The following is a 27561-nucleotide window of genomic DNA, read 5'->3' as shown; positions in this document are numbered from 1 at the left end:
GCAAGGTTACACAATGGGAGAGACAATCCTGCTAAACAGGCACTTATTGATGGGTTCCAAAAACAAACTATACAGAAGAACAAGATAGGGGTCAGGATGAGCAGCTGGCTGAACTTCTGCTGAATGTGGAACAAGGCAGACAAAACTCCAGGAAAGGCAAAGAAGAAATATGCTAAGTACAGCCCATTGTTTAAGACTGTGCCACGACTTTCACCTTGTGTATTATTATGCTTCCAGCAATGACACTTGTTTAAAATGCAGAAACACCCACCTATCACCTAAGTGTCATCAGTGATGCGCTCTTCTCCAGCCATGAAAGAAGTCAACTCTAGTCCTGAAAAAGGTCATTCTAGGCTGATAACTAAACCACACGTAGGAGAAAACAGAACATCTGGCCAGAAGGATGAAAGACCTCAAAGTGTAAAACTGCCTATGAAAACCTTAAACAAAATCTCCTGACAAATGCATTTATTTCTACTTAGGAAAGAAAGCCAAATTTGAGAGATGGTCAGATTATTCTATGTAGCATTTGAATGAAGAGGTGAGAAAGAGGATGGCAGTGTCAAGCATGAGCTGATGAGAAGGATTAATTCTCATTCAGGAATATAAAAATGCAGCAGACACTGATGATGCTGTTGGATCAGGGAGCAATGGAAGAGCTGCATAATTTGATAGTCAGTCTTGATTTGCCATTTGAAAGTTAGGTGGAAGATACTACTTTACTCCAGAAAGGATATAAAACAGAAGAATATAAGGCTACAACTCTTCTCAAGTCTGGAAACTAGAGAAGCAACTTGGAATGAGAATTTGATCTTACAATTCAGGATGTATGGAACTGAACCGTGCACGTTCCTCTTTTTGTGTTTTAATGAACAACATAAAAATAAAAGTTTTGTTAATTATCTATAAAATAGATTGTTATTACTGCACAATGGGTAAATAGCAATCAGTCCTAGAGATAATGTTCCTGTACAGGGGAGGCAAGACAAAAATAAATAAACCCTTAACCACAATAAAATCCAAACACAGTTTAAGAAAGCTTGTATTTATTTCAGCCTCAATAGAGTCAGTTTGAAACTGTCAGAGAGACACTGTACACCTATATACAAATTCAAGAACATGGAGTAACTGTTACTTTTTATTAACAACCAGTTTAAATAATATGATAGAAGTATGTCCTGACAAAGGGGAACAAACGTGCTTCTTCAAGGTTTTTTAGCTGTTTTGGATCTCAGCCGTCGCTTGATGATCAGATGATCACTTTCCTTCTTTGGTTCCTCAAATTCCTGAAGAAAACATTTCAAAAGTTACTCATCTTTTTACACAAGTCTGACAAGCTCTTCTTGACCCACGCAAACATATTTCTTCCCCTAAATGCATTTCAGAATGGAATTTGCTTATTATGCTTGTTTTGTGAAACATGAAGCGTTCAGAAAACATTTTTAGCCCCAAACCCTGTAGCTATGGTTTGCCCAGAATTTCAGTTCTCGGTTCAGTTCCATGTTCTCAGAACTACAGTGAGAGAAGAAATTGTCTCATCTTCTTCATCCTCTAACAAAAAAAATAACATTTTGGTTTCTGCCCCTATCTTTCGTCAAATCAACAAAAAATTCAGAGGGATATTACAGTATGGGCAAATGATCACTATGCTGAACAGAAAAAGGACTCTATAATTAAAAGATGCAGTTCCAACAGAGCAAGAATGTTCTTAGCACAATAGCTGCTGACAGAGTCATGAAACTGGCACATCAGATCCTTTGCAAGTTGGCTTAGACAGGAGATCATAGTTTAAGCATACCTAAAAAGCTGTCTAAGTTGTGCTCTAGAAAAGTGTGTGGTAGAATAATCCCACTCCAACACACTGAAATTATCTATGATTCCAAATTAGAAGACATCTCCGTGATTGCTACATCACCTACTTAGTAAATTGTAAGCCAGCCAAACACAGAGATCTTTGAGGACAAAATAAAACAGAACAGCAGGAAGACCAACAAGAATGACTTGGTAGAATAAAGAAATACCTCAGTACTTTCAACCTCCTCCTGCAAATAGATGAAACCTCCAGTCTGTTTGGACTCCTTAGTAGTTTATTTTAAGCCAAGACTACAGTATAATTGCTTACCGAAGAAGCAGGTATATCTAGAGGGCCAGAAATGTCAGTTGAATACAGCTTCCTTTTGGATCGTTTTGGCTTGGTCTCTCCTTCTTCGAGACTTTCAGGTTCATTAGATTTAGGAGAACTTACAGCTGAAATCAGCTTCTTGGCTAGAAGAAATTTGTTTTGATTCATAAACCAATCAACTTACTGGTTTTGTGAGTCTTTAAATCAAAGAATGCAAAAAAAGCTTCGTAACAAACTTGGTTTATAAATGACACGCAAAATTTAAGCGAAAATACTCAGAAATTGTATTTGTTCATCGAGGTTCTTTATTGCTTCTATAGCTGAAACAGTTTATAGCTTCAGGTACGGCAGCTTAAATCACGCATTAAAATGGAGTATGAAAGACAATCAAGACGAATAAATGCATTTACTTCATAAATCAAAGGACAACTTAACATGGCAGACAAGTTCTCTAAGAACACATACATTAATAGCCTACAGCAGAAACAAGCCATTCTACAATGCCTAGGAAACATGGAATAAAACTTATTCTACACCAACCTTTAGAGTGTATAATAGAAGGAGAGCTTTGAATAAAATCTCCAGTTTTTTGCAGTGTTTCATCCTTCTTTTTTGTCAGTCTTGAAGTATGTCCTCGCTTTCTCGGGAAGTAGTCTTTTCCGGATTTCTGTTAAACAGAGATGTGAACATGTGAAACAAAAGCATTGTTTAAACTTCATTTTAGTTCAACGTTATTTTAAGTTGACATTTTGAGCTTTACTACTGACACCTCTGTTCATTATGCTGATGATACCACAACGGCAAGTAATGTAGACAATTTTATACCCTTTAGGGAGTTGTCAAAATTTCAGCTATTTCAAGGCATACGTTTCTTAAAGTTTCTTAATAAGGCAGTAGTTTTTTTAAAAATAGCTCCCGAGCTGTGGAGTTGTTTCTCACATAAGCTGTTCTAATTACATAAAATAAACAAACATACAAACAGAAGACAAGAGATGGGAAAAATCTACTACTCATACTCTGACCATGCCAAGGATACTGCTATCACATGTGAACATCTGTTTTTAATAACTGCCATGCATATTAATGATATGAACCTTAGTTTAATACAAGGGCTTCACTTACAAAAGCACACGATAATACACTAAAGCTTCTCTTCCCAACTATTCAGTGTGCAATATCCTTCCCTCCAAATCATTACACAGTACAGCCATTCCACGCTCTGGGGACAGACTGACTTGCTCTTTGGTTAGCTTATGGAATTTAATTGGAAGAGCTCATAAGCATGTAAGATTCCCATTCAGGTATACAGATAAGGATAAGACACTGCTTCTTTCGTGTGACCACACAATTACAGGAAGTGCCAAGCTAGCTTCAAAACTAGAACAAAAACCAACCGTTTTCTCGTCACTTGCAGAGGGTGAATTAAAAGCCATGACAGATTTTGTATTTTTCCTGTTCTCACTTTTCACAGAATCCTGGGAAAATAAGACAAGTTTCAGCCATGATTCTTTTGGAAAGAACAATTGATGTCACAAAAGTGAACACTTTAAACACTTTTGCTAATCGTAGGGAAGTATTTGCTAGTGGTAACTATTCCACTGTAAATCAAATAATAAATAAGCATTCAATTATAAAAACAGGACATTAAGATATCAGTATTAGACATCTCATGATGTCTAAAAAGCTAATTTATGTCTACAGGTTTCAAAGAAAATACACAATGGAGTTAAGAGAAATTCCCTTCTCTTAAACCTTTATCACTGAGCTTGGCTATTAGTTTTGTATCATTAAAGCAGTTCATTGATTCAACTCTTCAACTACTTTACTGAGGTAGAAATAGCATTTTTTTAATGCTTAAATGAGAATGGTAAAAAGGCATCAGATATTTTGTTTTCTGTTTGTTCTAGGTCATACCTCATCCATGTCGTCACTTCTTTTCTTTTTTGCCTTTTTTAGAGAACTGAGAATTGTTTAGAGAACTTGAGATCTTTTCCTACTCATTCCTTATCAAAAGCAATACAATCACAACATGTTCAGATCTGAAGTTTCATACTGACCTTAGATTCATTTAACGAAGTGAGGCTCCTGGTACATCGATGTGACAAATAATTGTCTTCAGCTTTGCATCTTAATGGAATACTTTCTCCAGTTTTAGTTTTGCTTTGTTGTTTCCTAGGCTGTAAATATTTAAAACGAGTAAAGATTAGGCTATGCATTAGACCTCCAAAATATCTTGAGTTTTCTAAAGTTACAGTGTAAAACCTCAAACTCAGACGCCACATGAACACGTAAGCTGAAACACAGCACAAGTGTGGGAAGGTAGTAACATCTATTCATTGTGTGGTCTTCAGATACACCCTACTGGGTCTCACTAACAGTCTCAGGCAGTATTCTGCCTCCAAAAGAGAGAAAGCGAGACATTATTTAGGGACAAAATCTGTAACGCTGGTCGTTTTGTCATCCATTCCCCCCATACTCTGCACGCTCACAGCTGCTATGTTAGAACACCAAAGGCTAAACCTCTGCCTAATCTTCTGCATCCACATACGAATACATGGAAAACTGCATGGAAAAGTCCCATAATGTACACAGAGAGATGGTGTTCTAGTAAATCAAATATTTTTGAGAAGATGAGAGCACATGTTTGAGTGGAAGACAAAAAGAACCAACAAGTACTCATCACTGAATATGTAGTTAAAGGACTATATGCTAAGAAAAATGATTCTAGCTCCAGTATCTCCTAGGAAAACAGAAGAACAAAAAGGAGTTAACAAGATGTTAAGTACTTACTTTCTATAAATATAATCATACCTTTTCATTTACAGACTCATTCCTTCTACTTTGTCTTTCTTCAAGTAAAGGTATTTCCGGCAAAGACTGAAGGCTACTGTGGTTAATGCGTTGTTTTAATTCCTTTATAAAGTCATCTTTGTCAGCCAGTTCTTTTCTTAACTCTTCTATCACAGTTGCATTATCCTAATAAACAGTAAAAACTGCTGAGTTGTGGGACTGGCAAAAGGAATTAACACACACAAGCAGTATTGCAATTACTTAGTAGCATCAGTTTTAGAATTGCAGGCTAGAACAGTTAACTATTCAAGAACAGTAACATTTCACAGATTTGTATGGTCACTGTTAGAAGTGCAGTAGTCACAGAATTGCCTGGGAAGTTGTAATACAATATATTTTGATTCTTCTATTTTACTTATGTGCTTCAGCCTTCATCTTTCTTAAGATATAACAACCCGAGCTTTTATTTGTTCCCAAATCCTCGGTACTGTGAGAAAGTCAGCAGTTGTAGGGGAAGTTTTGCTATGAGAACATCTTTCTTCTCAGAGAAAGTGAATCCAAACATTCTCAAAAGAGCACAACTCATTTAGTCTTCTGTTTAGTTTCTGAAATTCTATGCTACTGCTTAGATTGGCTATCCTGATTAAAAGCTGGATGTTGAAATAAGAAATGCAACTTCCAGAGATCATCCCCCCTCTGCTTTTTGATGCTTCCCTTAATCTCTCTCCACGTCCCCTTCTGTCTTTTCATGCCATTGTAGATACTACCTCAGAGAAAGCAAAGGAAGTAAGAAACCTGAGACGGAGCTACTATCTGAGTATTGAGCCTAGCTTGGGATCCGGAAATGCTGTGAATTATCGGAAAAAGCTACAGATGTCCAGTCTGACTGTAGGATAACTGTAGGATATAACTGTAGGATATATAACTGTTGGATACTGTAGGACTGTAGGATAAACTGACATCTGTTTATCTGAACTACTGAAAAATTTGAAATTTTAGTAATTAACAGAAATTCTGTTTCTGAAGAACAAAAATAAAATCTGGTGCTTTTTTTGGTTAGTTGCACATGATGTCAATACGACAGTGTTCAAGAACAGAACCACACCCAGAATACAAAGAGCAGGTACAAGAGTTTTACAAAATTTGTGGGTAGCTAATCAGGTAGGAAGAAAGGAGAGCTGACCTTGCTTGAATCCTTTAAGGCAGATTGTCTCAGTTCTGCTATTTCTGTCTCTTTTTGTATGGCATTAGAAGCCAAAGTTTTGAGCTGTTCTTCCAAAGCTTCTACTAACTGATCTTTCTCCTCACGCCACTTTTGAAGATTACGGTCCTTTTCCTCCAGCTCCTATATTTCATGTTGAAAGAAAAGCATACACAGTAGAAACAAGCAGAATCTTTAAGACAGCCTAGAATTAATAAGTTTTTCATATAGCATAAATAAGGACTCCAGCTGATAAAAAGAGTTTATGGTAAGACATTTCAATTAACATATTGTGATGTCACTCAACAAGATCAGGTTATATGCATGTATTATATATGTATTTACTATGCAGATTATTGTATTTAAAGCAATCTGCCAGTGCTCTGTAGTGACTAATTATTTGAATATCTTTCATGGTCTACCACTAATTTCAGTTGGCCACTTTCATTTTGCTCCAATTGTTTTTTTTGACCTTTTCCCCGTTGTTTGGAAAACCTGCATCATTCATGTAATAAAAATTAAGAGCAAGTAGAATACCTGTTTAAGTTGTTGGATAGTATAGTCTTTATAATCCAGCTCATCCTTAAACTGGTTATTAATCCTTTCAAGTTCATCCATCCTGTTCCTGAGGGATTCCTCCACAGAACGCATCATGGACACCTGTAATGTAAGCACAGCTCATGGTTCATTAAAAGACTTCTGTAATCCAACCTGGCCAAATACTTCTTTGTTAAATAAAGAGGAATTCAGAAACAAGTGCTGAGTAGGAAAACGACAGCAAGTGCAAGGAAGACATGAATTCATTTTTAAGCTTCAATTTTCCACCCCAAGCACACCCAATAAACTTTCAGACTAAGATCCCGCAAAATGGGTTTTAAGATATCTTCTTGTTTAATAATTAAATTTTAACTATTAACATCACTGAAGCTGAAATTGAAGAAAAAAAATATACTACTTATATTAAAGAGCCTCTGGAAATTAGTCTATTTCTCTTCAAGTAAATAGCATTCTTCTTTCCAGTTATCAGCGTTTTTTCACAAGACTTAGGTTTTAGGCTTTGGAGTTACCACGGATACCAATGGCAAGTCACCAGTAACGTAGAGATAATAACAAGTCCCCTCCAGAGGCAGATTAGCTATTCTCTTCACAAACCTTATTCCAGACTACCAACCAACTTTACTTTCCTCTGTTCATTATCTATGTGAAACCACGTTTTAACTTCTGCTCCCCTCTAGAGCTTCAATGGCAACTTTACCTAAGATTTGCTGCTAGCCACACTAGTGTGAAATTTCCAGCTTCATAGTTAAAGTTTGAGAAGTTTTAACAGCAGAAAGCCAAGCATAATCTTACAGAAAAAATATCTCAGTTGACTACAAACCTCGCTTTGTACTTGCTGAATTTGTTTCTTGGCGTCAGAATGTTTGTCTTTTAGATCTGCATACTCTTCTTCTTTCCTCTGCAAATCTTTTTTCAAATTCAGTATAAGGGCAGAACTCTCAGAAAGAATATTTTCTAGCCTTATGTTAAAAATGAAGAGACAAAGAACATTACTGTTACACATCTCATGGAAACAGCAATTACAGCTTAATCCATGCCCTGACCTGTTGGATTCTATTTGTCAATAGACTCTTAAATCTATCTAGACCAGTGACAAGATTTAAACAATTACTTTCGAATTTCAGCTCGCTTCTCATAATCAGATTCTGAAGCAATAAATTATTCAGATTCTATTCTGAGGGATGTACAACAAAACCACCAGAAGTCCCCATATTATTCTTTATTTCCTTGCACACTCCTGTTTTCCCTTGGAACTCAAGTAGCATACCAAAGCATCCTAAAGTAGTAGGTTGGCTATTGATAAGCATGCAAATGCATTAAGTCAAAGGGATGTTCCCATTAACTATTTTTAACTCTAGTTCATTCTCAAAGGGCTCTAAGTTAACTCAGTGCTTACTTACGATTCTATACGTTGCACTTTCTCCATTTCACTCTTTTCCTTTTCCTGATGAGAGTGTTTCATCTGCTCCAAGCTATTTTTCAGCTGCATAACTTCTTGAATCAGATTTGCTTCTTTGCTACTTAACTCTTCCACCTTTTTGTCTGCATTAGCAGACTTCTCCTGCAGAGTTGCTGTAACTGTCTCTAGATTAACAATAATAGATTCTTTTTCTTTAAGTAATTCATTGAGTTTTGACACATTGTCTTCCTTTGTCTTGGAAGCCTCCAGGAGATATTCAAGCTCTCTTATTTTTACCTCACAGTTGGCAACTTCCTCCTGAAATTGTGCAATCACTCTCTGATCTTCTGCAGTCTTTTCTTCAAAGTCCTGAGTTTTCTTTTCTATTTGCTCGTGTAACTGATTCACAAGATCATCTTTCTGACTAGTGTGAGTTGTAATCTCACATAGCTTCATTACAAGTTGACGATTATGATTTTCAGCATTATTCAGTCCTGCCTTTAGGTTTTCATTGTCTTGAAGCAGTGCTTTGATGTGCTGACTTTTTTGTGAGGAAACATCAACAATACTTTTGCATACTTCCCAAATCCTTTCAAGACTATAGTAAAAGGAGAGGTCCTGCACAAGATCTGAAATGGAAGAAGTCTGTGACTGAATTTGAGATGTCCCTGGCTCATCTTTTTCAGAGTTTGAGGAATCCTTTACATTGACAAAGTCAGTACCAATAGCGTGAAACTCTAAGTGACATTTGTATAATTCATCTAATTTGGTCCTCATTTCTTTTACTTGTGACACTTTATCAATTATACATTCTTTGGCAACTTCTATGTTGTTAGTTAGTTGGGCATTTTGGTCTTCTAGTGTCATATTTATAGATCGCTGTTCATCCAGTTCAGAAGCAATTCCCCGATAGTCAGCTTGACCCTGCAGAATTTGTTCACGGAGGGCATCAGCTCTTTCTTCAGAAAAAGAAAGCTCAATACGCAGGCTTGTTACCTGCTTACCGAAATCTTCTTTTTTATTTTTTTCTCTTCCGCATTGTTCTTCAAGCACAGCTAAATGACGTTCCAAGATTTCAGTTCTTTCCCTCAGTGCTAGTACTTCCTTTTCATACGCGGAGCACTTTTGTTTCATGTGTTCAATTTTCTTTTGCTCTACAGTGTTCTTTTTCTTTCTCTCATTTACAACTACTGTAAAACAAACAAACAAACAAACAAACAAAAATAAAAAGGGAAAAGGAATGTAGCTCAGATTGATTAAAATCATTATTACATAGCAGTTCACAACACCAAGTAGCAACTTCTAAGTGAAAAACTGTTGTAATATGCAAGCCATACCCTCACATCACATAGTATTTGATACTAGTGAAGGAATTAAAGTCCTCTGAACACGTAATCAGGTGCCTCAGATTTCTATACAGAATTAACAGCAAAAGGTTTTCAGTCTGGTAGAACACTTTTACCATGGCACTACTCAAACCTTCCACACCACACCAGTAGAAAATCAAATTAGATTTAAGAAACATGGGAACGAGATAGATAATTCACAGCTATATTCTTTCTATCTTCCCTGCTTCAGCAATCCCTATAAGGCAGCCAGGAATCACTCCATCTACATCTAAATGGTAGATAAACAGTTCTCTAAGAAATTTCATTCAAACTCACAGTCCTCTTACTTTCAAAAGAAAGATAAAACCCTGGACAAGTGGATCACTTAAGTGTTGATATCTGTCTCTCTTATTCAGTTGATCTCTAAACAAAATATGAGGATTCCTACTTCTGTCCACACTTACTCTTTTGCATATAAAGTTCGCTCATAAAGTTGTACAAATTTGCAGATTCAGGTTTCCATAAATATTCCATTAGTTTGGGGCTGTTTTTTTCTTTAACTGGTGAGCAATTAGCTAAAATCACATGCATTTTCTTTCTATCAAAAGCGACTTCTGCTGTATTTCATCAATTACGTAAATTCTGCTGTAATTCATCCAATTACGTCCATTCCAGAATATGCATACTTTAAGTATTAAAAAAATAAAAATAAGTCAAGACTTACTGGGGATTGGGTCACCACAACAATATATTCCATGGTGATTCTTGTACAGTCCTTTTATTACTACAACTACAGAAATGCAGAATTCTATAGCGCCCACGTGCAGCCTGCATTACATACAGATTCACATGTACTGCATGGAAACAGCCTCTCAACTCATCTAAGGAGTTTTATATACAGCCCTCAACTGATTTAAAAGTCATACTGAAGAAACAGCAGTGGCATATTCCACCCCAAACCAGGTTTTGGGTTTTGACTGCTGCTCCCAGCAACACTAGTGAGGGGAATATGATTTATAAGTAATCTAAACACTTTATGCTGAAAACAACAAGCAAGCACTAAAGAAGATAAATAAGACTAGGGAGAAGATGTGTAATGTTCAGTCTAGAAGCTCCTTACACAGGAAGTAGGGAAAAAGCATTATTACAGAGCATAGGAAACAAGACCTAAAAGCTCAGAGAATGGTGTAAATACCCTGAACTTTAAGCCGAGATAACATAGCATCTCCTAAAACACTTTTGCTCGTGCTACTTATATAACTAATTCTACAAAAGAACCAGCACAACATACCTGTGCTCATTGTTCTACTGTGTATATTTAACATAGCTAAAGAATATATATTAAGCAGTTTTTGAAATTGGACGCTATAAATACTCACAAATAGAAGAAAATTTTAACATGATTGAATACTCAGTACTTCTTAACAGAAAACTAAATGCTGACATTGTGACTATCAGCTACCCATTTTAATTCCTATGTGGAGCACTGCTGTCATTAATTTTTAAATGAGAGCTTTGGTCATATGATTATAACAAACCCACTACTATTTGGAGTATGGAGGAGTCCACATCCCTCCCTCAGTCTCTGGTAAGATGCATATATGCGATGCCATTCAGTGGACACATTAGGATTCAATATTTATGCCAAATAAAGGCAGCAGGGACAAATCATCCAAGAACAGCATCTCATCCAAAGAAGGCCTTGACTTTCTCCCTTGCACGTATTTTGCAAGAGGAATACAAGAAAGGAAGGGACTACAGCTAAGTTTTAGATTTTCCCTTCTACATTGTATATGCCTTCCATAATTCTAGGAACACTGATGCTCAGCTGTGCCCAGAAATGAAGTTAAATGCATCAGAGCTTATCCAAACCATTTTGCTCAAATATTGCCCATGAGCGAGCAATTAGCAGGTCGTCAACAATTTTGATAGTTACTTCAGGAAAAACAAAACAAACAAACAAATAAAAAGCACTTGAACAGCTGATGCTACTCAGAGGATCAGCAACAGCAGTTGAAACAATCCTAAAGAAACTGCTTTAAAACTATTACCAAATCTGCAAGTGCATCAACAGATGAGGAAAAAGCAGCAAAAAGGAAAAAAATAGTGCAAAAAACTTTTATTTTTAAGCATTCAAAAATGAACAGCATAGGACCTTCTGAAAAAGGAATATTTACATAACAGTTACTTCTATTTACAGTTTAACACAGTGGCTTTTCTCCTTATACCATAAGGTACGCGCTTCACAGCCTTTTGCTTCCGATCCGGAATAGGAAGCAATTTATTGTTTTGGATGACACTTCGTTCAACGATGGAAGAAACTGTACCTTTCTTTGGAGGTGGCTCTTCCACAGTAGGCTTATCTTCATCAGTACAGCGCTTTCTTCCCACTTCCAACTCAGTTTTCTCTTGTTTCAGTGCTTTAACTGAAAGCACTGAAAATTGGCTGCTTTCAGTTCCTTTATTAGTGTTCTCTTCTGTCGGTTCTGCTTTAATGGTAGTTAAATGGTAGGTAGTCTTTTCCTGTATTGATATAAGATCAGTTACATTGAAGCTTAACAAAAGGAGCACTAAAGTCTCAGTAATCTTCTGTAGGCAAATATTTACACAAAACCATACAGCTAAAATATTTACCCAGTGACTCTATAGACATCAGTTACAAATCTCAATAGCAGACAGAACAAGTACACCTTCAGATAATGACAAGAGCAATACTCGGTAGAGTATACAAGGGAAAGCAAGAGCCTAGCAGGTTACAAAGTAAAAGACTTGCACACAATCAAGAGTTTACCAGTTTATCAAAGAATTTCCTGTTTCCAAGAAGTCAACAAAATTACAAACATGGTCAAAGAGCAAATGGTCAGCTCTCATACAAGTGCATCACATCACACTTCTGCTAAGCTGCTAAAATCAATTTCATCCTGACAGATATAATCCAACCTTAAAGCTTGGTCAGCTCTGTCACGCATATTTTAGATTGTGTCCTTGACCACAAGTGAAGCTTCCTTACTTACAAGATGACGATTGTTAAGCCATGCTGGCACTGCCAAGGACTGATTATTCATCTTTAGTAACTTATGAAAAGAAAAGCTTCAGAAGTGTTCAGGCCACACAATCTCACAGATAGAGTTGGAGCCTTGTTCTTGGAAGAAGTAATAGGAGAGGACATGACTACTCATCACAGTCAGCTTTAATACCATGGAAATACTAAGTTGCAGTGATGCAGACAGTCAAAGACTAAGAAGGGTCAAGTTGCTAAGCTTACAAGGTTAGAGATCTGAGTGACAGAATTAACTATACATGATTTCAGAGCTCCTTCAGGCTACCAAACATCAAAAAATGAACAAAAAACACCAGAAGTGGTATGCACACATACTTAATCAAGCTAGTCTTCACATATTCAGTAGCTCGCAGTACGTTAGTCAGGATAAAGTTTTATGGACTGCATAGAACGTGGAGATATCCTGACCATTCATACTCATACTTCAAACTCTACTCAATATACTTTTACTGTTGTTCTGCCTCTGATGTAGGACGTGTGAGGCAGGAGTTAGTGGAACACACTGATATTTTTGTTGTTTGTGTTAACAACAACTACCTTCAAATAAATTTGAATTGTTTACAGTTTCAAGCGAGTACCAGCTACATACAGAAAATCAGTTTTCCAAAAATGTGTTGATTACAAGCATAGGGTTAGTGTTTTTCTTTTTTTGTATAAGGATACTGGGATGTGTAAAACACAGATAATCTTTTACATTTTCTTCTGAATGAGATTTTAAGTCTTGAAGCTCTGTAGTAATGTCATCTTTCTGCACCACGATGTCCATTAGCTCTCGAATCCTTTCATTTTGTGCATTCATTCTCTTGGAAATAAAAAATAAAAAAAATTCAGTCATCAGTTTCTAATGTAGTGTTAAGTAGCTGAATTACACAATGCATTAAAGGCAAATTCAGTTAAGCTAAGCTCGGTAAGAAATTTATTAATGGAGCCTACTGGAATTGCTCTTTAATATACATGACATCATAATGCACAGAATCAAGAATGCCCTCAGGATCAACACAGGTGTCAGGCACTATGCTATGTTCTCCACCCTGAAACGTAATTTATAATAAGTTAAAACTGGTGAATAGCTGACTACATAATAGCTGTTATTTCTACAGATAGTCTGGATAGCCACTATGAAGACAGCCATACAAGAAGTTTTTAATTTCAGCTTCAAAACCCACCTCACAAATTCACATACAACATGACAGTGATTCGTATGGGGGGAAGATAAGTGGCATTCTAGTTACAGCTAATATATTTTATAGTATTTGATGATGAGGAATCTTTTTTTTTTTTTTTTTAAATAATACCCCAGGTTGATCTCCTTCAAGGAGAGATTGTATAATTTCTCTTCAGCTGGGATTTTAGCATTATCACTTACAAGTTCCTTGAAAATTTCAAGGCGCTTCTCAGAATTTTCTTCAAGCCGTTCTCGTTCATGGTAAAGGCATTCTCTGTAATACAAAAGAGAAAAGATAAGTCAGCTAAGTTAGCCAACCGCTAAGCTATTTAGTATAGCTTCCTGTAAACAAAGATGCTTCTCTATTTAGACACAACAGAATAATACACAGAATATTACTGCTACAGTGACATAGAAATGTATTTTCCCTCTCCCCAAGATTTGTGGGAGGTGAGAGAGAGCAGCAGCAGATAACAACAGATGCAAACGTTCATTAGAAGAATTTTTTATGAGTTCCTCGAGCCAGAATAGTTCTGTTTGCCACTAAGAAAATGGTAAATAAACATACCCAGCACTCCTCAGCCCACACATCAAAGCCGTTCCTACACCGTGTTTCTCCTAAAAATCACAGTCCAAACAGAAGCTGATTTCTTAACAGAGACTAAGGAGAAGTAAATGAACAAGTCCAGCAGAATAGTAGACTAAAACTTTCCTCCAATCCAACTCTTGGCCACAGGTGAATATACCCTCAATCTTTCCTTTTCAACCAACAATTTTAAGAACATTTAAAGCTAACTTACTTGAACTGCTTTTCCTGCTCAGCAAAACGATGGGTAAATTCTTGTGCCACTTCATCACGAATTTTCAGTTCCAGTAGTAACTTGTCCTTCTTCTCAGCAACAAGTTTGTTCTTCAAGTCTTCTACAAGACTCAGCAGTGCCTAGGATAACAGCAATATTAAATTTGTCATTAAGCGATGGTTTCCCTAGAACTGAGTTTTCTCCTTTCACTCTATTTGAAAATGAGGGATAATATTAATTAAATGCCAAAGTATTCTCTAACCTTCTGTTTCTGCCTCTTTGCTCTACTCAGAAGTAACTTCTAAAAGAAGCACAGTCCTAAAATAGACTAAAACATCTGTTACTTAACAAACTTCCTTCCCCCTCCCAACAAAAAAAATGAGGGAAAAGTTTTCTGTATTGCTAAAAACAAACAAAAACATCACCCACATGTAATCCTTGCTATGTACTGACCACAAGTAACTAAAAGTAGACAGAAACAAGTCCACATGTTTCATTGCTCTGTTCGAATTTGGACACCTTTCACACAGCCTTTCCACACTAGACAGTAAATCAGAGTCATTCTGCTTAGTTCTTACCACTGAACGTACGGAGAAAAAGGGTGTTCAGAAGAAATAGGAGAGAGATGTAGGAAAAGAAGGATGTTGTTATAAGCTTCAGCGATACACTAATTCTTGAAGTAGTCCTGGCACTTACTGAGTATTCTTCTTTATCTATAAGGACTTTATTTTCTTCATGTTTCACCATTGTTTCTTCTCCTGACTCATGTTCTTTATCCATTTCAACATCACCTTCCATTACATTTTCTAGGGTTCGGTCCCATAGAAAACCAGTGCTTCTCCTTGGGATGGTCGTTTTAGAACAAGGCATTGGTGACTCACTTGCGGATTTCTGGCCAAATGACACATCGTTGGGAGGTACAGATGCATCTGCAACTGTAACCTACTCAGGAAATAAAAGACAAAGCCATCAGTATTTTTCCAACCTTGACTAGAACTTTCAAGAGGTACCTGCTGTGATTTCCTCTCCTGAGCTTCCTGCTCCTATGGCCTACGCTTTGTTTGGTCACTACTTAAACCAGTTTTCAAGAAAGTACAAAGGAGTTATTGCAGACTCCAATCCTACTTTTAACCTCAAGAGTTTCACTAGGCAAACAATGTACAAGAACTGCCACTTCATGCAGCCATAGATTTCTGCTTTTTTTAATGTTTTGAGTTCCCAGTTGCATTCAACGCAACTGATCATCATCTTTTCAGTTCTTTGTCTTGCAGCGCCACATCACCCTCATAGGCTGCTCCCTCTACTTTCACGCTTAACCTCTTTCAGATAAGGCCACAATCCAAGGGCACACATCCATCAATTGTGCTTCAAACACAAACTCCCAGCACTTCAAAGTTTTCCATCAAGACTGTAGCACTGATCTGACAGCTTAACTTCTTCAGTGTTATATCATAGCTCTCGCACCTACCCACTCCGCTTAACCCCCACTTTCCCACTGAAGCCTCTGATGGGCATAACACAGCTTTTCAAACTCTTTGCTGCTCCACTTCTTTTGTCAACGCTTGAACTGGACAGTATTCAAAATTACAACAGCAGCAACATATGGGGTAGCTGAATTTGCTTTCCTACATGGGATCATATTTTGAGAAGAGCGAAAAATTAAGTAAACAGCATAAAATCTCCTCCAGATGTAACAAGTTGGTTCTTGTTAGGTTGAATACTTTTTAGGAATGAGATCTCAGAAGATGCTTCTGCCCTCACACCCCAAAGAAACACAAAGACCCCAGTAGAGATTTTTAGAAAACTGTAGGAAAATTAAGCTCAACTAAAACACTAAATTAAAAAACCTGACTGCTGTATGGAGACAAACACCCAGATTCACTACAGATACTACACAAATAGATTCATATTCTTAGAAGAACAGAATTTCTTCTTTAAATGCAAATCATAAGTACTGATCAACAAAATAGACTACAACATACTCACTTTTTGTGCAATAGCTGAGAATCTTAGCACATTGAGTGTTTCTTCATAGGTTGAAGCACACTGGCTGATGTTTACTAACATGTGTATCTTCCCTTTTCCACTGAAGAATCCCTGAAGAAAGTGTGTTAGCTTACTTTCACGAAACGGTATGTGCTGCTGCACCCTTTGAAGACAAAAACCACAACAAATCCCATTACCAGAAGTTAACAGCTTCATTTCAATGTGAGAGCTATCCAAGTGGAAGACAACACATTAATAACTGCACTAGTCTTTAAATCATTTTGAGTTGTGGGTTGTTTTGAATTTATACTTTTTGCTAGTTTGCAGACAGGTTGTATGATTGTTCCAGCTACTATGCGGCCATTATCTTCTTAGACAACCCACGAGAACATTTCAAACAAAAAGTACATTCAACATCCAGCCTAAGATAGGTCCTACAGCCTCACGTTAGCTTAAATTCTCTCTCACCTTTCTCTTTCCCATACCACAGTTGGCAAAATGACCTATCTACTTCTAAGAAAACAGTACCCAACAAAATCAGAGATAACCTCTCTCTCAGTATATTGTCTCTAGGAAAGGACAAAAGTAAATATTTTGGAAATAAAGAAGCATATACTTATCACAACATCTCTGGTGTTTCCTAAACCAAGGTTAAGCCACTGAATCAAACAGCTGGTGATGTACAGAAAATTAGAAGAGAACTCCTAAAGCATGACTAAACACACTGTTCTCTAGTGAGGTTACCTGCTGGACTCTTTACAACTACTGAATTCTGCAAACAGAGCTAAAAGCTTCACATAGCTATGCTCCTGTCACAACACACGTGACCCATAAGTAGCTTTAGTGCAGAAGTGGTAAATGAGTTCTTATTTTAAAGAAAATTACTATCAAAGTCATCACTACATTTCCCCTGTATTGTTAAAATTTCAAGTGATCAGGACCAGCAGATAAAACAGTTCTGAATAAATCAAAGCACTTTAAGCAGCAGCTAATTTTAAGAAATCCTTCTTCCCTAGAAAGCACAGACAGACAAGAGACTAATCCAGTAGCAAGGCCTATTTTCATCTACTTCTAAGCATAACAGATATTTGAATAGGCTACCAGGCACAGTGTGGCATTTCATGAACACAGAGCTCACCTAATCTTTGGGACAGAAAGACACCTTCAAATGAGAATCAGCAGAGAATTCTGCAATTATATCCAGCTGTGACTGTAAATAAATACTACATTGTTTAAAATACAGAAAGCTCTGTCTGCACTCATTTAGAGCACAACCTCAGACAGAAGTAGTAAGCAGGCTTTTCTTCTCTCAGAATTTGGTTAGCTAGATCAGAAAGAATGATGAAGTTGCATCAAGATTTGGAAAAAAGAATATATATATATGTATATGTATATAATTTTTTTTCCAAATATATATAATGTATGTGTATGTATATATAATGTGTGTGTGTGTGTGTGTGTGTGTGCGTGCGTATACATATATATATATATATATGCATATATATATATATATATGTATATTCTGACCATGTCTCTTGGCTAGGACAAAGCACAGCAATATCCCTGAGGAAAACTGTTACAGCAGAACTAAATGATAAATGCAATTAACTAACAAAGGAGGAAAAGGTCTAACATTTCACACATTTAAAGTGAAAATAGTGAAAACAAATTTTATAATCTGTCCCGAAACTTGTTTGAGAAGGCAAGGCCAGAAAAAAAAAAAACAAACAAAAAAACAAAAAAACAAAAAAACAAAAAAAACCACCCACAACGCTAATTTGCTTAAGTCTATGATAACACATTCAGAAATTTAGAACTGGAATGGTTTTATTTGGGAAAAACAAACAAACAAACAAAAAAACAGAAACAAAAAACAACACAAAGCAGGCAAGTTAATAGATCACTTTCTTAGATCATTAAGTCTTCACACATCTGCAGAAGCCTACAGATAGTTTTCACTCATAACGTACTTTCGTACTCTGCATTTTAAACAATAGTTAAAACATTGTACATGATATCTGAAATCTACAACTAGTTTACAGTTTGTACAAGGACTTACTTTGACTGCTGACTGATCTTGAGTGCACTAATACACTTGCTTAGAGTTAGGAGAGATGCATTGATATTTCCACTCTCTTTCAGTCTGTCACCTTCATTGCGCGTCTTGGTATTTCTTTCCGAACCAGCAAGATCACACAGTGATAATCTGAAGGCAGATAAGGAAAATTAAGTTTTCTTGCCTTTGAATGCACATTGATTATTTATCATTTCCAACACAACCACTCCTCACAGAGGTACAATTTCTTGAACCCTTTCATGCTTTTTAATGTTGCTTTCCTAGTGAAGTTGCACACTATTTCCTGCCAAACTCTTTTCCAACACAGCTTCCATTTTTCTGCCATATTCTTCCTTCTGAGGATTTACGTTAGTTCAGAAGTTGAGTGAGAAGGATAAAGGAACACTGTGTGTAACAGTGGGCACAAGATATAGAACAGCATTACAACTTGATGGTTTAGTACTGCGTGATGACAGGAAATGGGGAACCACCACTCATCCAGGAGGCTGTATCAGGGAACCTAGTGTCCGTAGCCTAATATCAATACATCAATACTGAAAGTAACTGACAATTTCATCCTAAAAAAAGAAGGGAACTCTGCTCTGAACTTACTCATTGACTCGTGTCACTCGTGGCATTTCAAGGTCTTCGATTCTTAGTACCTTAATTGTAAATATACTGTGGCTAAAAGGAGAAATGAAGCAAGATCAATAGCCAGAAATACACGCATTTTCTAAAATCTATAACATCTGTTCAAAACACTGCTGGATTTATTCCAGATTCAATTAACAATAATTCTACTAGATGCATTAAACCTTTTAAGAGACATTCTTTCTTGGTTTATTTTGCTTTTCTTCCCCCTCATGAACCACCATTACTTACATGGAAGAAGGCTTAGTTATTTTGTTGAGAGTTTTTGATAAAACACTTAGCTTTTGTATGCACTTATCTGCTTGAAGGACTAATCCTTCTAGTTTAAAGCACTAGAATCACAAACTGTCACAAAATATCACATGGAACACTAGATATCAAGCCTTTTTAAAGCATCTTCCCCGAAAAAAAGCCATAGACAATGTTTTCATTCATCCCTCTTCCCCATGCTATGTTACACCCAATGTTAGTGAAAGTTTCCCACCTTCGGCTGGAGCAAGTATTTAACTTTGTGCTCGCAAAACTCTGGTGTTTCTGTCCCAGTTTAAAAAGTCTGAAAGCTTCTTTAGAATCAGAAATCTGAACCCACTGCAAACCTTTCAAAAGAAGGAAAAGTGATTTTTGCAAGCTTCATTAGCAAAAGAGAAAGTGAACAAGAAATAAGGTATACAAACTAAGAACATTTAGTTAAGACAATAAAATACTTCATTAACTCTGCCTCAAACACACGACAAGCTGATGGCAGATAAGACTAAGATTCTTCCTCACACAGAAAAGGGCAAGGTATAGTATAGCACAACAGTTTATCCTACCAGAATACTAAAGAATGCTCCATCCAAATTAAGCAAGCAGCCTCAGTACTGAAAGTACAAAAGGTAAGTTCTTAAACTACAGAAGCCCAAAGTTTGTGTTCATTGGTGCAGAAGTCAATCTGAGAAGCTTTTTCTTTTAGCTTATAGTTTTTATTGGGGATGGGTTATCTGGATTTTGTCTGCATTATAACGACTGCATGGCTCTCATTTTCAAGGATGATGAAGGCAGTGGAGTTCACACAGGCTTTATGCGCAAAGTACAGGAATAAGGAGAATACTGTTGAAGATGCAGATACATACATGTAGCTTGTTGCCTTCGCATTCAAGCAGACACTTCTAGAGCTACACTGAGCACATTTAAGAGCTTTCTATCTCAGAAGAAACATTGTTACACTGTTCCATGACAAGCTTGGCAGTTTGCAAAGTATTCTAGTTACCTTTTACGTAAGAATAGCCCTTGATGTCTTGAGCAAGGCGAAGTGTCCTTTTTTTTCTGTCATTTGATAAAGGAGCCAGTAAATCATAAAAACATTCATTGTAAATCTCAAAAAATGAAACCCAAACAGAGAACTTCACAAAATCATCTATAGATAATCTGCTAAGTTGGTCTGATAGTTTTGAGAAATTTTCTGCACCTGCAAAGTAGAAAATATTACAAGTCAATGTAGAGACAGTAAAACTAGCTGCATTTAAAAATAAGGAATAGTTAAGCTTACAGCTTAAAACTTTTCCCAGAACATAAACACAGAGAACCCCCAGCTCTCATACAAACACCAGGTATCTGGAAGTCAAGACGCTTGCCCTACACATTTGCAAAGACACGCCTGCTATAAAGCTTGCCTTTTCACTTCCAAAACCCAATCTAACATCTATAGTTGGGTTAGAAATATTCAGAACTCTTCAGTCTTTACGATATAGAGAACTGAACTAGTAAGGACACTTCGTTCTGACTTTTTAGGGAAAAAAAGTATTTAGTGAGTTCTTAAGTGCCCTAAAGGCCTGTCAGAAAACCACGAGGGATCTTATCACAAATCATACTCTTTTTCTTTGTTTTACTTTCACCTCATAAAACCAGGTTATGATAGATGTCCCAGTAGTCTCCTAGTCATTTTATTCCTTCTGTTTTCTGCCCAGATGTCCTGCCCATTATTCCGTTCTGTTACAAATAAAAGCTAAATAATCCTTTTATTATCAGCATTAGCCAAAAAAGCCAGTCGTTGACCTTACAGAAGCTTTTCTAATTGCTACTGTTTAATATAAAACATACCCTTAGAATCAGCTGGGGATTTGTCATTAGTGCTGTTGTGATGGTCTACCTACGAAAGAAAACAGAGACTTTAGGATTTATTATTGATGTACAGCACCAATACACCACTGGTTGCTTTTATTTATTTATTTATTTATTTATTTAAAGCAGCAGTATTGCTTTACCACAAAACAATACAGTATAGTTCCAAGGTGCCAACACAAAAATCCTGGCTACACATTTTGACTGGTTTCACCCTACTACTCATTTCTGACAATTCCTTTACTATAAGATCTGATGCATTTCAGCTTTCTGATTCAGAAAGAAAAAGAACAAATAGGGAGAGAATCCCCAACAGGAAAAGGAGTTATTTAATAGGATGATTTTCAATAGCCCATTTATAATTTGCATTTTACCCTTCATGAATCTTGGACTCCTGAAATATTTTTCTTATTGGGATTTTCTTAATTCAGGACTTCCATATCCTATGGCTTATTAGGTCAACTCTCAGAAATGGAAGTTAAGGTAGAATACTTGATCACTTAATGTAGATAAGCAGCTTATTATTTCTTAACTCAGGCTATCAAAGTGTTACACAAATGAAGTTATGACTAAATTTTGTAAATATAATATTATTAAGTAGTTTGGTCAAAGAAAATACAGAATAGCTCCCAACATGTAGATCTCATGATGTTCATAGATGTATACTCAGTTCCCAGGCTTCAGGTTGTGTTGCTTTTTTATAGAGCAAAAAAGTAGAAAGAAATTCTCATCTACTGAAGAGGAAGAATCTCACCTACCAGATACAGTATGCTTAGAAGTAAAACTTTTAACATAGAAGTTTTCATCTACATGACACTCACCCAGATCTGGCTTTGTATAGTCAGCAAAGCTTGTACCTACTCAGCTTATAAGGTCAAGTATTTTACCTAGGAACACAGTTCTTGAAACTAGAAGAGGCACCTATATTGCATGATCGCATCTTATCTCTCTAATGGAGTAGGATGAGATCAGCATATAGCTGTCCACTGCATTTTCTTTCCACATACTCACTAAACCTAGAACAGTTTTACACATCTTTGGTTCATGTAGAAGACAGGTGTTGTTTTTCCCCGAAATACTTAAAGATCATTGGAGCCGGACTTCATACTCAGCTGCACTCTTGAAATAATTCAGAAGGAATTTTACTGCCACCTGCCTTTCACACTGTGAAGTCCACACTTAACCAACTCATCAGTAAGATCAAGTTAACATATTCCACAACTAAAATACCACAGTGCGGTATAGCACACCACTAATAAGATGCTTCATTCTTTTTCAGCAGGAACAGAAAGACAAATAGAAAACTTTGTGTAAATACAGAACCCTCTTTCATTACAGAATGGAAAGGACAACACTGAACTATCACAAGATGCATGTACTCATCATTTCTTTATAAAGTAGTTTCCTACCTCTTTTGTCAGACAGAGCAATGCATTTTTAAGAGCAATTTCTTCTCTCACTTCCTCATTTGTCAGTTTTACATAATCTCGCCACTGAATAGGTTTCATATCCATTTTTGTGTATAGCCTTCGTCCAATAGTTTTAAACAACATATCCATCGTCCTTGGCAAAATACCAACATCATCTTCTGTCCCTGTAAGCAATACACAAAAGAAGGGCCAGGTTGCTATTGTAAGCAACATATAAACATAAATGAAGACAAAGATAACTGATTCTAATCTCAAGGTATACACAAAGAATTTAGAGGCCAGTTACAGTCTGAAGCAATGTTTGCAGTGTTACTAGACTGTTCCCTGAAAAATACTGGCTTTAAGCAACAGCTCACATCCCATTCCTTAGACATTACAGGGCATCACTTTAAAACAGCCAGAATATTCTGCATAAGCTTAGCCTTAAGAAGAAAAAATAACCCACAGCAAACTCCCACATTTAACAGACTTGCAGATTTTCAACTGTTTACCAGGCTTCCTTCCCGCTCTGAAACAACCCTGAAATACAACCAGAGTGATGTCTCTGCTACAACATTCCGTTCGTCCCACAAACCCTATTTGTAAATACCTACAAGTCTCATAAAAACTGTTAAAGTAACTCAGCTCCTTTCCCATTGCCTTTTCTTGGAGCACACAACTACCTCCACGTCTTGACTACTTCACGCCTTAGTTTTTCCACTGCCACTAAATACCAAGCAGGCTTCAGTGTTTTAAAGTCAGTCATGAACACAAGAGAGGACAATACGCAGAAGAATTTCTATAGTGCTGTATGGAAGGTGCATAGAAGATAATTTTTGAAGATACTACCCGGCTGATTCTTAATATTTAAGTCCTAAAAAGGTATTACTGTGGGAAAGTCTTCAGCTCCACGCGTATAAAACTATTGGAAATGCATAGCAACAGAACAGTAAGTAGTAGAAATAAGGGGAATTTGTTTCCTGTGAACCCAATCGTTTCATTTGTTATGACAGTATTAAACATAAAAAACAACTGCTCCCAGCCAGAAAGGACATTGATGTATTATTTCTGTACTACTAAAGCTCAGGGAACACAATCTCCTATGCTGCTGTTATTACTAAAATCAGAAATTTGAAAAAATATTGAAATACCTTGAGCAAATGTTTCAGAACGTTTAATTTCTGCCTACAATAAATCAAACAAACTCAGACATTCTTTGCCTTCAAATAAAGAACAGCATTTAAGATGCACGCCTTTATAGTAGGAACAAAAACCAAAGTTATTGTAGTGTAGACTGTCTTACACACTTGTAAATTTAGTAATATTTGTTATGGAAGAAGACGACTTTTCAAGGCTACTAATATTCAAAAGAAGGCAACGTACAAGGCCTGTTGAGTAACTAGGTAAGAAGTCATAACATCTCTGTCTTCTAGAAGTAGTTCTCACTTTAAGAAATTAATTCAAGGAAAAAACAGTTCTGCTCATACCTTGGAATGTGTAAGTTTTCCCAGCATTTGTAACGCCATACGTAAAAACAAGGCGATTACATCCTTCTAAGAACTCTTTCACTGGTTGCTTCATAGTACCGTCAAAGAATTCTTCTTGAGTTGCTTCAGGTCCAAACACCTGAATGTTACCAAGAAGCTGGTTAATCTCTTTATTTTGTTTAAGCAATACTTAGGTACTTGTAAGGAGTCAGATACACGTTGATAATTCTAAAGACAGTTAAGAAAAACTTGTTTGCTTTCTATGAAGTAACAGAAGACAAGCAACTTTTTCCACAAATAACTTAAAATCATTTAAAGACAATTAATTTACCCGTGAAAAGGTGAACTTCTGTGTTGTCTGTCCTAAAGTTTTAATGCTCATTCTTCCCAATGAGCTCTTAGGTGACTTCAGTATAATGCTGGTTGAGTCCTCAAGTGAAACACATCCCTATTGCAAGGAAGCACAAGTAATGCAGGCATGAAAAAAGTTTTAAAAGGTCATCTTACAGGAAAGAAAACATATATACTTTAAGGGTTGTTTTTTTGTTTATGATTAAATAAATGCCTTACCTGCGATCCATTTGCTCTCTCCCGTGCTGTAAAGGGCTTAATACGCAGGCAAACTTGTATGTGTCCTCTAGGCTCCAAACTAGACCTCTAAAATTAAAGAGCTGGAAGTTAGAAATCTGACTAGATCCTCTGTTTGATGATTAGCACATTAAAGCAGCATTATTTTCATCATCCTATTGTAACAGACTCATTTGTTAACACAGGAAGTAATAATACTTTACTGTTTTCACAAGTGCTTTAAACCCTGCTAAACTTCTTTGTCAGAGCCTAGAATTTCAGAACAAGTACTACTGCAACACACTCCTGTACTGCATTCAGGCCAACTATAAACAAAAGTACTCCATTATTGTGCTTCTGAGACAATGTTAGCTTCATCCACTAATACCGGTGCTCCTCATAAGGTATCAAATAACACCACACATCTTGGTCTAGTCTATGCACAGTCTAAAAGCATAGTGAAGATGATTTTCATCTCCTCTGTAAGATTCTAATGCTTCTTATAAAGAAAAGAATTAAGTTTATTTTTAAAAATCCAATTAATTTTAATATTAAAGCTTTCTTACCCGGCTCGTGTCTGAGCTTGATGAAGCTGAACGAAACTCATCAGAGAGATCTGTTTTGATATCTTCCATATTTACCAGTTCTGTTCTTTCAGGAAGCTCCATACAATCTACATAGGATGGTCTTGAAAGTTTATCTTCATCTGAATTTGGTTCCATTCTTCAAAATAATACAAAGAAAATTATTCTTAGCTCTTTCCACACATGATGTAGAGTTCCTAACCTCTGTTAGATGGGACCAAGAGATATCTGCAGTTTGCTTTGTGTGTATGTACTGACTCTTTTTTTCGTCCATTTTTCTGTTCTACTCAACTTTCTTTATCTCAAACCCACAAGTTCAACCAGCTTCCTATTCTCCCCTCCATCTCACTACAAGGAGCAAACCGTGTAGTGCCTAATTGCCTGTCAGACTAAATCACACCACAAATGCCCATCAAGAAAAACCCTTTTGCATGTAGCACAGCCTCACTAGAGCCCTGATGGCTGACGGAAGTAGTCACAGATGTCACTTAATAAAAGCAATCCTGCTCTACATAACATTTCCCAGTATCTCATTTTGCAGTTAGAGCATAATAAAAGATTATTAAAATAAAACAATGCAATGGCTTATCTCTGTAGCGTGATAATAATAAATTGTTGGTATTATAAAGGATAACTCAATGCAGTTTACCACTAGACAGAGCTCAGAGGCACTGCAAAGTCTAATTGGTTGCTTTGGCTATTTAGAGGGCACTGTAGAAATCAGAAAACCTCGTGGCAGAGTACAACTGTTGGTTTTTAAATGCGTAATTTAACTCCTTCTCAGCAGTGAATCTGCAACAGAAATGGAAAGTGTAATTGGTTCAGTGTTACGGATAGCAGACAGAACACCAAAATAACCTCTAAGAAGTACATTTGACTAAAAATACCCGCATGTTTTGTCCACACTTCATTCTTCTGCTGCTTCTTACTGTGATACTACAGTTGGCACTTTTGCAGTTTATTAATACGCTGAAATAGCTTATCAGGGTATCACTCGGATATCATGGCAAAAAGCACTTTTAGGTGCTGCCTCACTTCCGACAGCTTGAACTGAGATTCAGCTGTCTTCCAATACTACACCCTCACACCTATGCTACAGCAGGGCTCGTACGGTGTCTGTAAGTGCGAATGAGGAATATAAATCGTTTTAAAACTCCAGCCGTTTAAACGACCGATGGGACCAAAGGATCAAAGCGCCTTTGCTCGCTCACAGCACTGCCTCTTATGCGGTCGTATTTTTGCTCTCCAGGAGCATCAGAAAAAACCGGGATGTACCAACACACAGCTCAGCCTTCCCACCTGACCTGCAAGCGCAGTTACGCCGCTAATGCCGCCGCTAATGCCGCCGCTAATGCCGCCGCTAACGCCGCCGCTAACGCCGCCGCTAACGCCGCCGCTAACGCCGCCGCTAATGCCGCCGCTAACGCCGCCGCTAACGCCGCCGCTAACGCCGCCGCTGCCTCTCGCTTCAACCGCCGGCCCGCGGGATCCTCCCGTGCCCGCACCGCGCCGCCCAACCGCTCCCGCTCATCCCGTGCGGAGCGCCCCCCTGCGCCGCCCACCTGCGCGCACCACCGCCGCCGGCCAAAGAGCGCGCCCGCTAACGCCCGCCGAGTCCTTTCAAATGCAGCCAACGGCAGCGCTGCGGGCACCTCGGATGTCCCGAGTGAAGATTTGCTTGAAAATAACTTCAATGAAAACAAAGATTACTCAAATATAATTATTTGGATAATGTGCCTCTGCTGGCTAAACTTCTTGGAAAGTCTGACATCCAAAGAACCCTGCACACAGACTGCCCACAAAGCAATCATTTCCCCTGTTTCAGAATTATTCATTGGAATACTGAAAGCAAACCAAGACTTCTAGCTTCTCAGCAGCTCCAAAAGGCTCAGAGGAATACTGAGCAGCAAAAGAGTTGTGCTGAAAAGCGATGCAGTAATGGTGCCTCTTGCCCTTGCCACTCAGCGAAGCCTAAGCTCAGATGGAGCCTGGTGATAACAGAGCCTTCAAAAGTCAACAGCTTTTTGAGATACTTTAAGACACGGTGGTTAAGTGCCAGGGGTTGTGGAACTGATAGAACTGTGGTTAAACATTCCTGGTTGTTTTTTCTTTTCCCTAAACTAAGCAACCTGTTTTCTGCACTTGCTGTGCCTTACGAAAATGCACAGAAATTAGGCAAGTCTGAGACGCACCAAACACCACATGTGACATTTTGTAAAAGGTCAGTTTTGCAGCAGAGAACCACATGTAATTATACCAAGTGTGCAACTACTTTTCCCATGCAGCAGCAGGCAGCA

At 37.3% G+C, this 27561-nt stretch overlaps 1 protein-coding gene across 4 annotated transcripts; it reads right to left on the bottom strand.

The window, feature by feature from the left end:
• Positions 1–1029: 1029 nt before the first annotated feature.
• On the bottom strand, positions 1030–26922 carry LOC146759968 (kinesin-like protein KIF20B). 4 transcript variants are annotated; one of them, XM_085555119.1, is made up of 27 exons: positions 26827–26922; positions 25247–25403; positions 24684–24770; positions 24445–24561; positions 24114–24252; positions 22627–22811; positions 21197–21245; positions 20367–20564; positions 19602–19713; positions 19079–19150; positions 18470–18616; positions 16411–16573; positions 15121–15366; positions 14425–14564; positions 13826–13898; positions 13154–13261; positions 11726–11921; positions 8072–9260; positions 7492–7630; positions 6651–6773; positions 6096–6257; positions 4934–5098; positions 4180–4299; positions 3517–3597; positions 2663–2789; positions 2123–2265; positions 1030–1286 (listed from the first exon to the last, which is right to left on the bottom strand). In XM_085555119.1, exons 2-27 carry the CDS (start codon positions 25400–25402, stop codon positions 1206–1208), a joined length of 4518 nt encoding a protein of 1505 aa, XP_085411245.1. In that variant the 5' UTR covers position 25403; positions 26827–26922; the 3' UTR covers positions 1030–1205. The 4 variants fall into 4 exon arrangements, with proteins under 4 accessions (XP_085411245.1, XP_085411246.1, XP_085411248.1 ...); XM_085555120.1 differs by lacking the exon at positions 26827–26922 and adding an exon at positions 26569–26800; XM_085555122.1 differs by lacking the exon at positions 26827–26922 and adding an exon at positions 26564–26580.
• Positions 26923–27561: the final 639 nt, after the last annotated feature.

Source organism: Coturnix japonica, chromosome 8 (assembly GCF_054131305.1).
Source record: "Coturnix japonica strain WE chromosome 8, WE-NBRP24, whole genome shotgun sequence".
In the NCBI taxonomy this organism is placed as follows: domain Eukaryota; kingdom Metazoa; phylum Chordata; class Aves; order Galliformes; family Phasianidae; genus Coturnix; species Coturnix japonica.
The sequence above is the reverse complement of the archived record's forward strand: the minus strand, read 5'-3'. Positions and strand labels throughout refer to the sequence as shown.

Excerpts from the sequence above, each read along its gene's own strand:
- LOC146759968 (XM_085555119.1), bottom strand. The coding sequence starts at position 25,402 with ATGGAACCAAATTCAGATGAAGATAAACTTTCAAGACCATCCTATGTA. Across the intron at positions 19,714-20,366 it reads GGGCTATTCTTACGTAAAAG|GTTTGCAGTGGGTTCAGATT; the intron begins GTAACTAGAATA and ends TTCTTTTGAAAG. Across the intron at positions 18,617-19,078 it reads CGAGTGACACGAGTCAATGA|ATTATCACTGTGTGATCTTG; the intron begins GTAAGTTCAGAG and ends ATCTGCCTTCAG.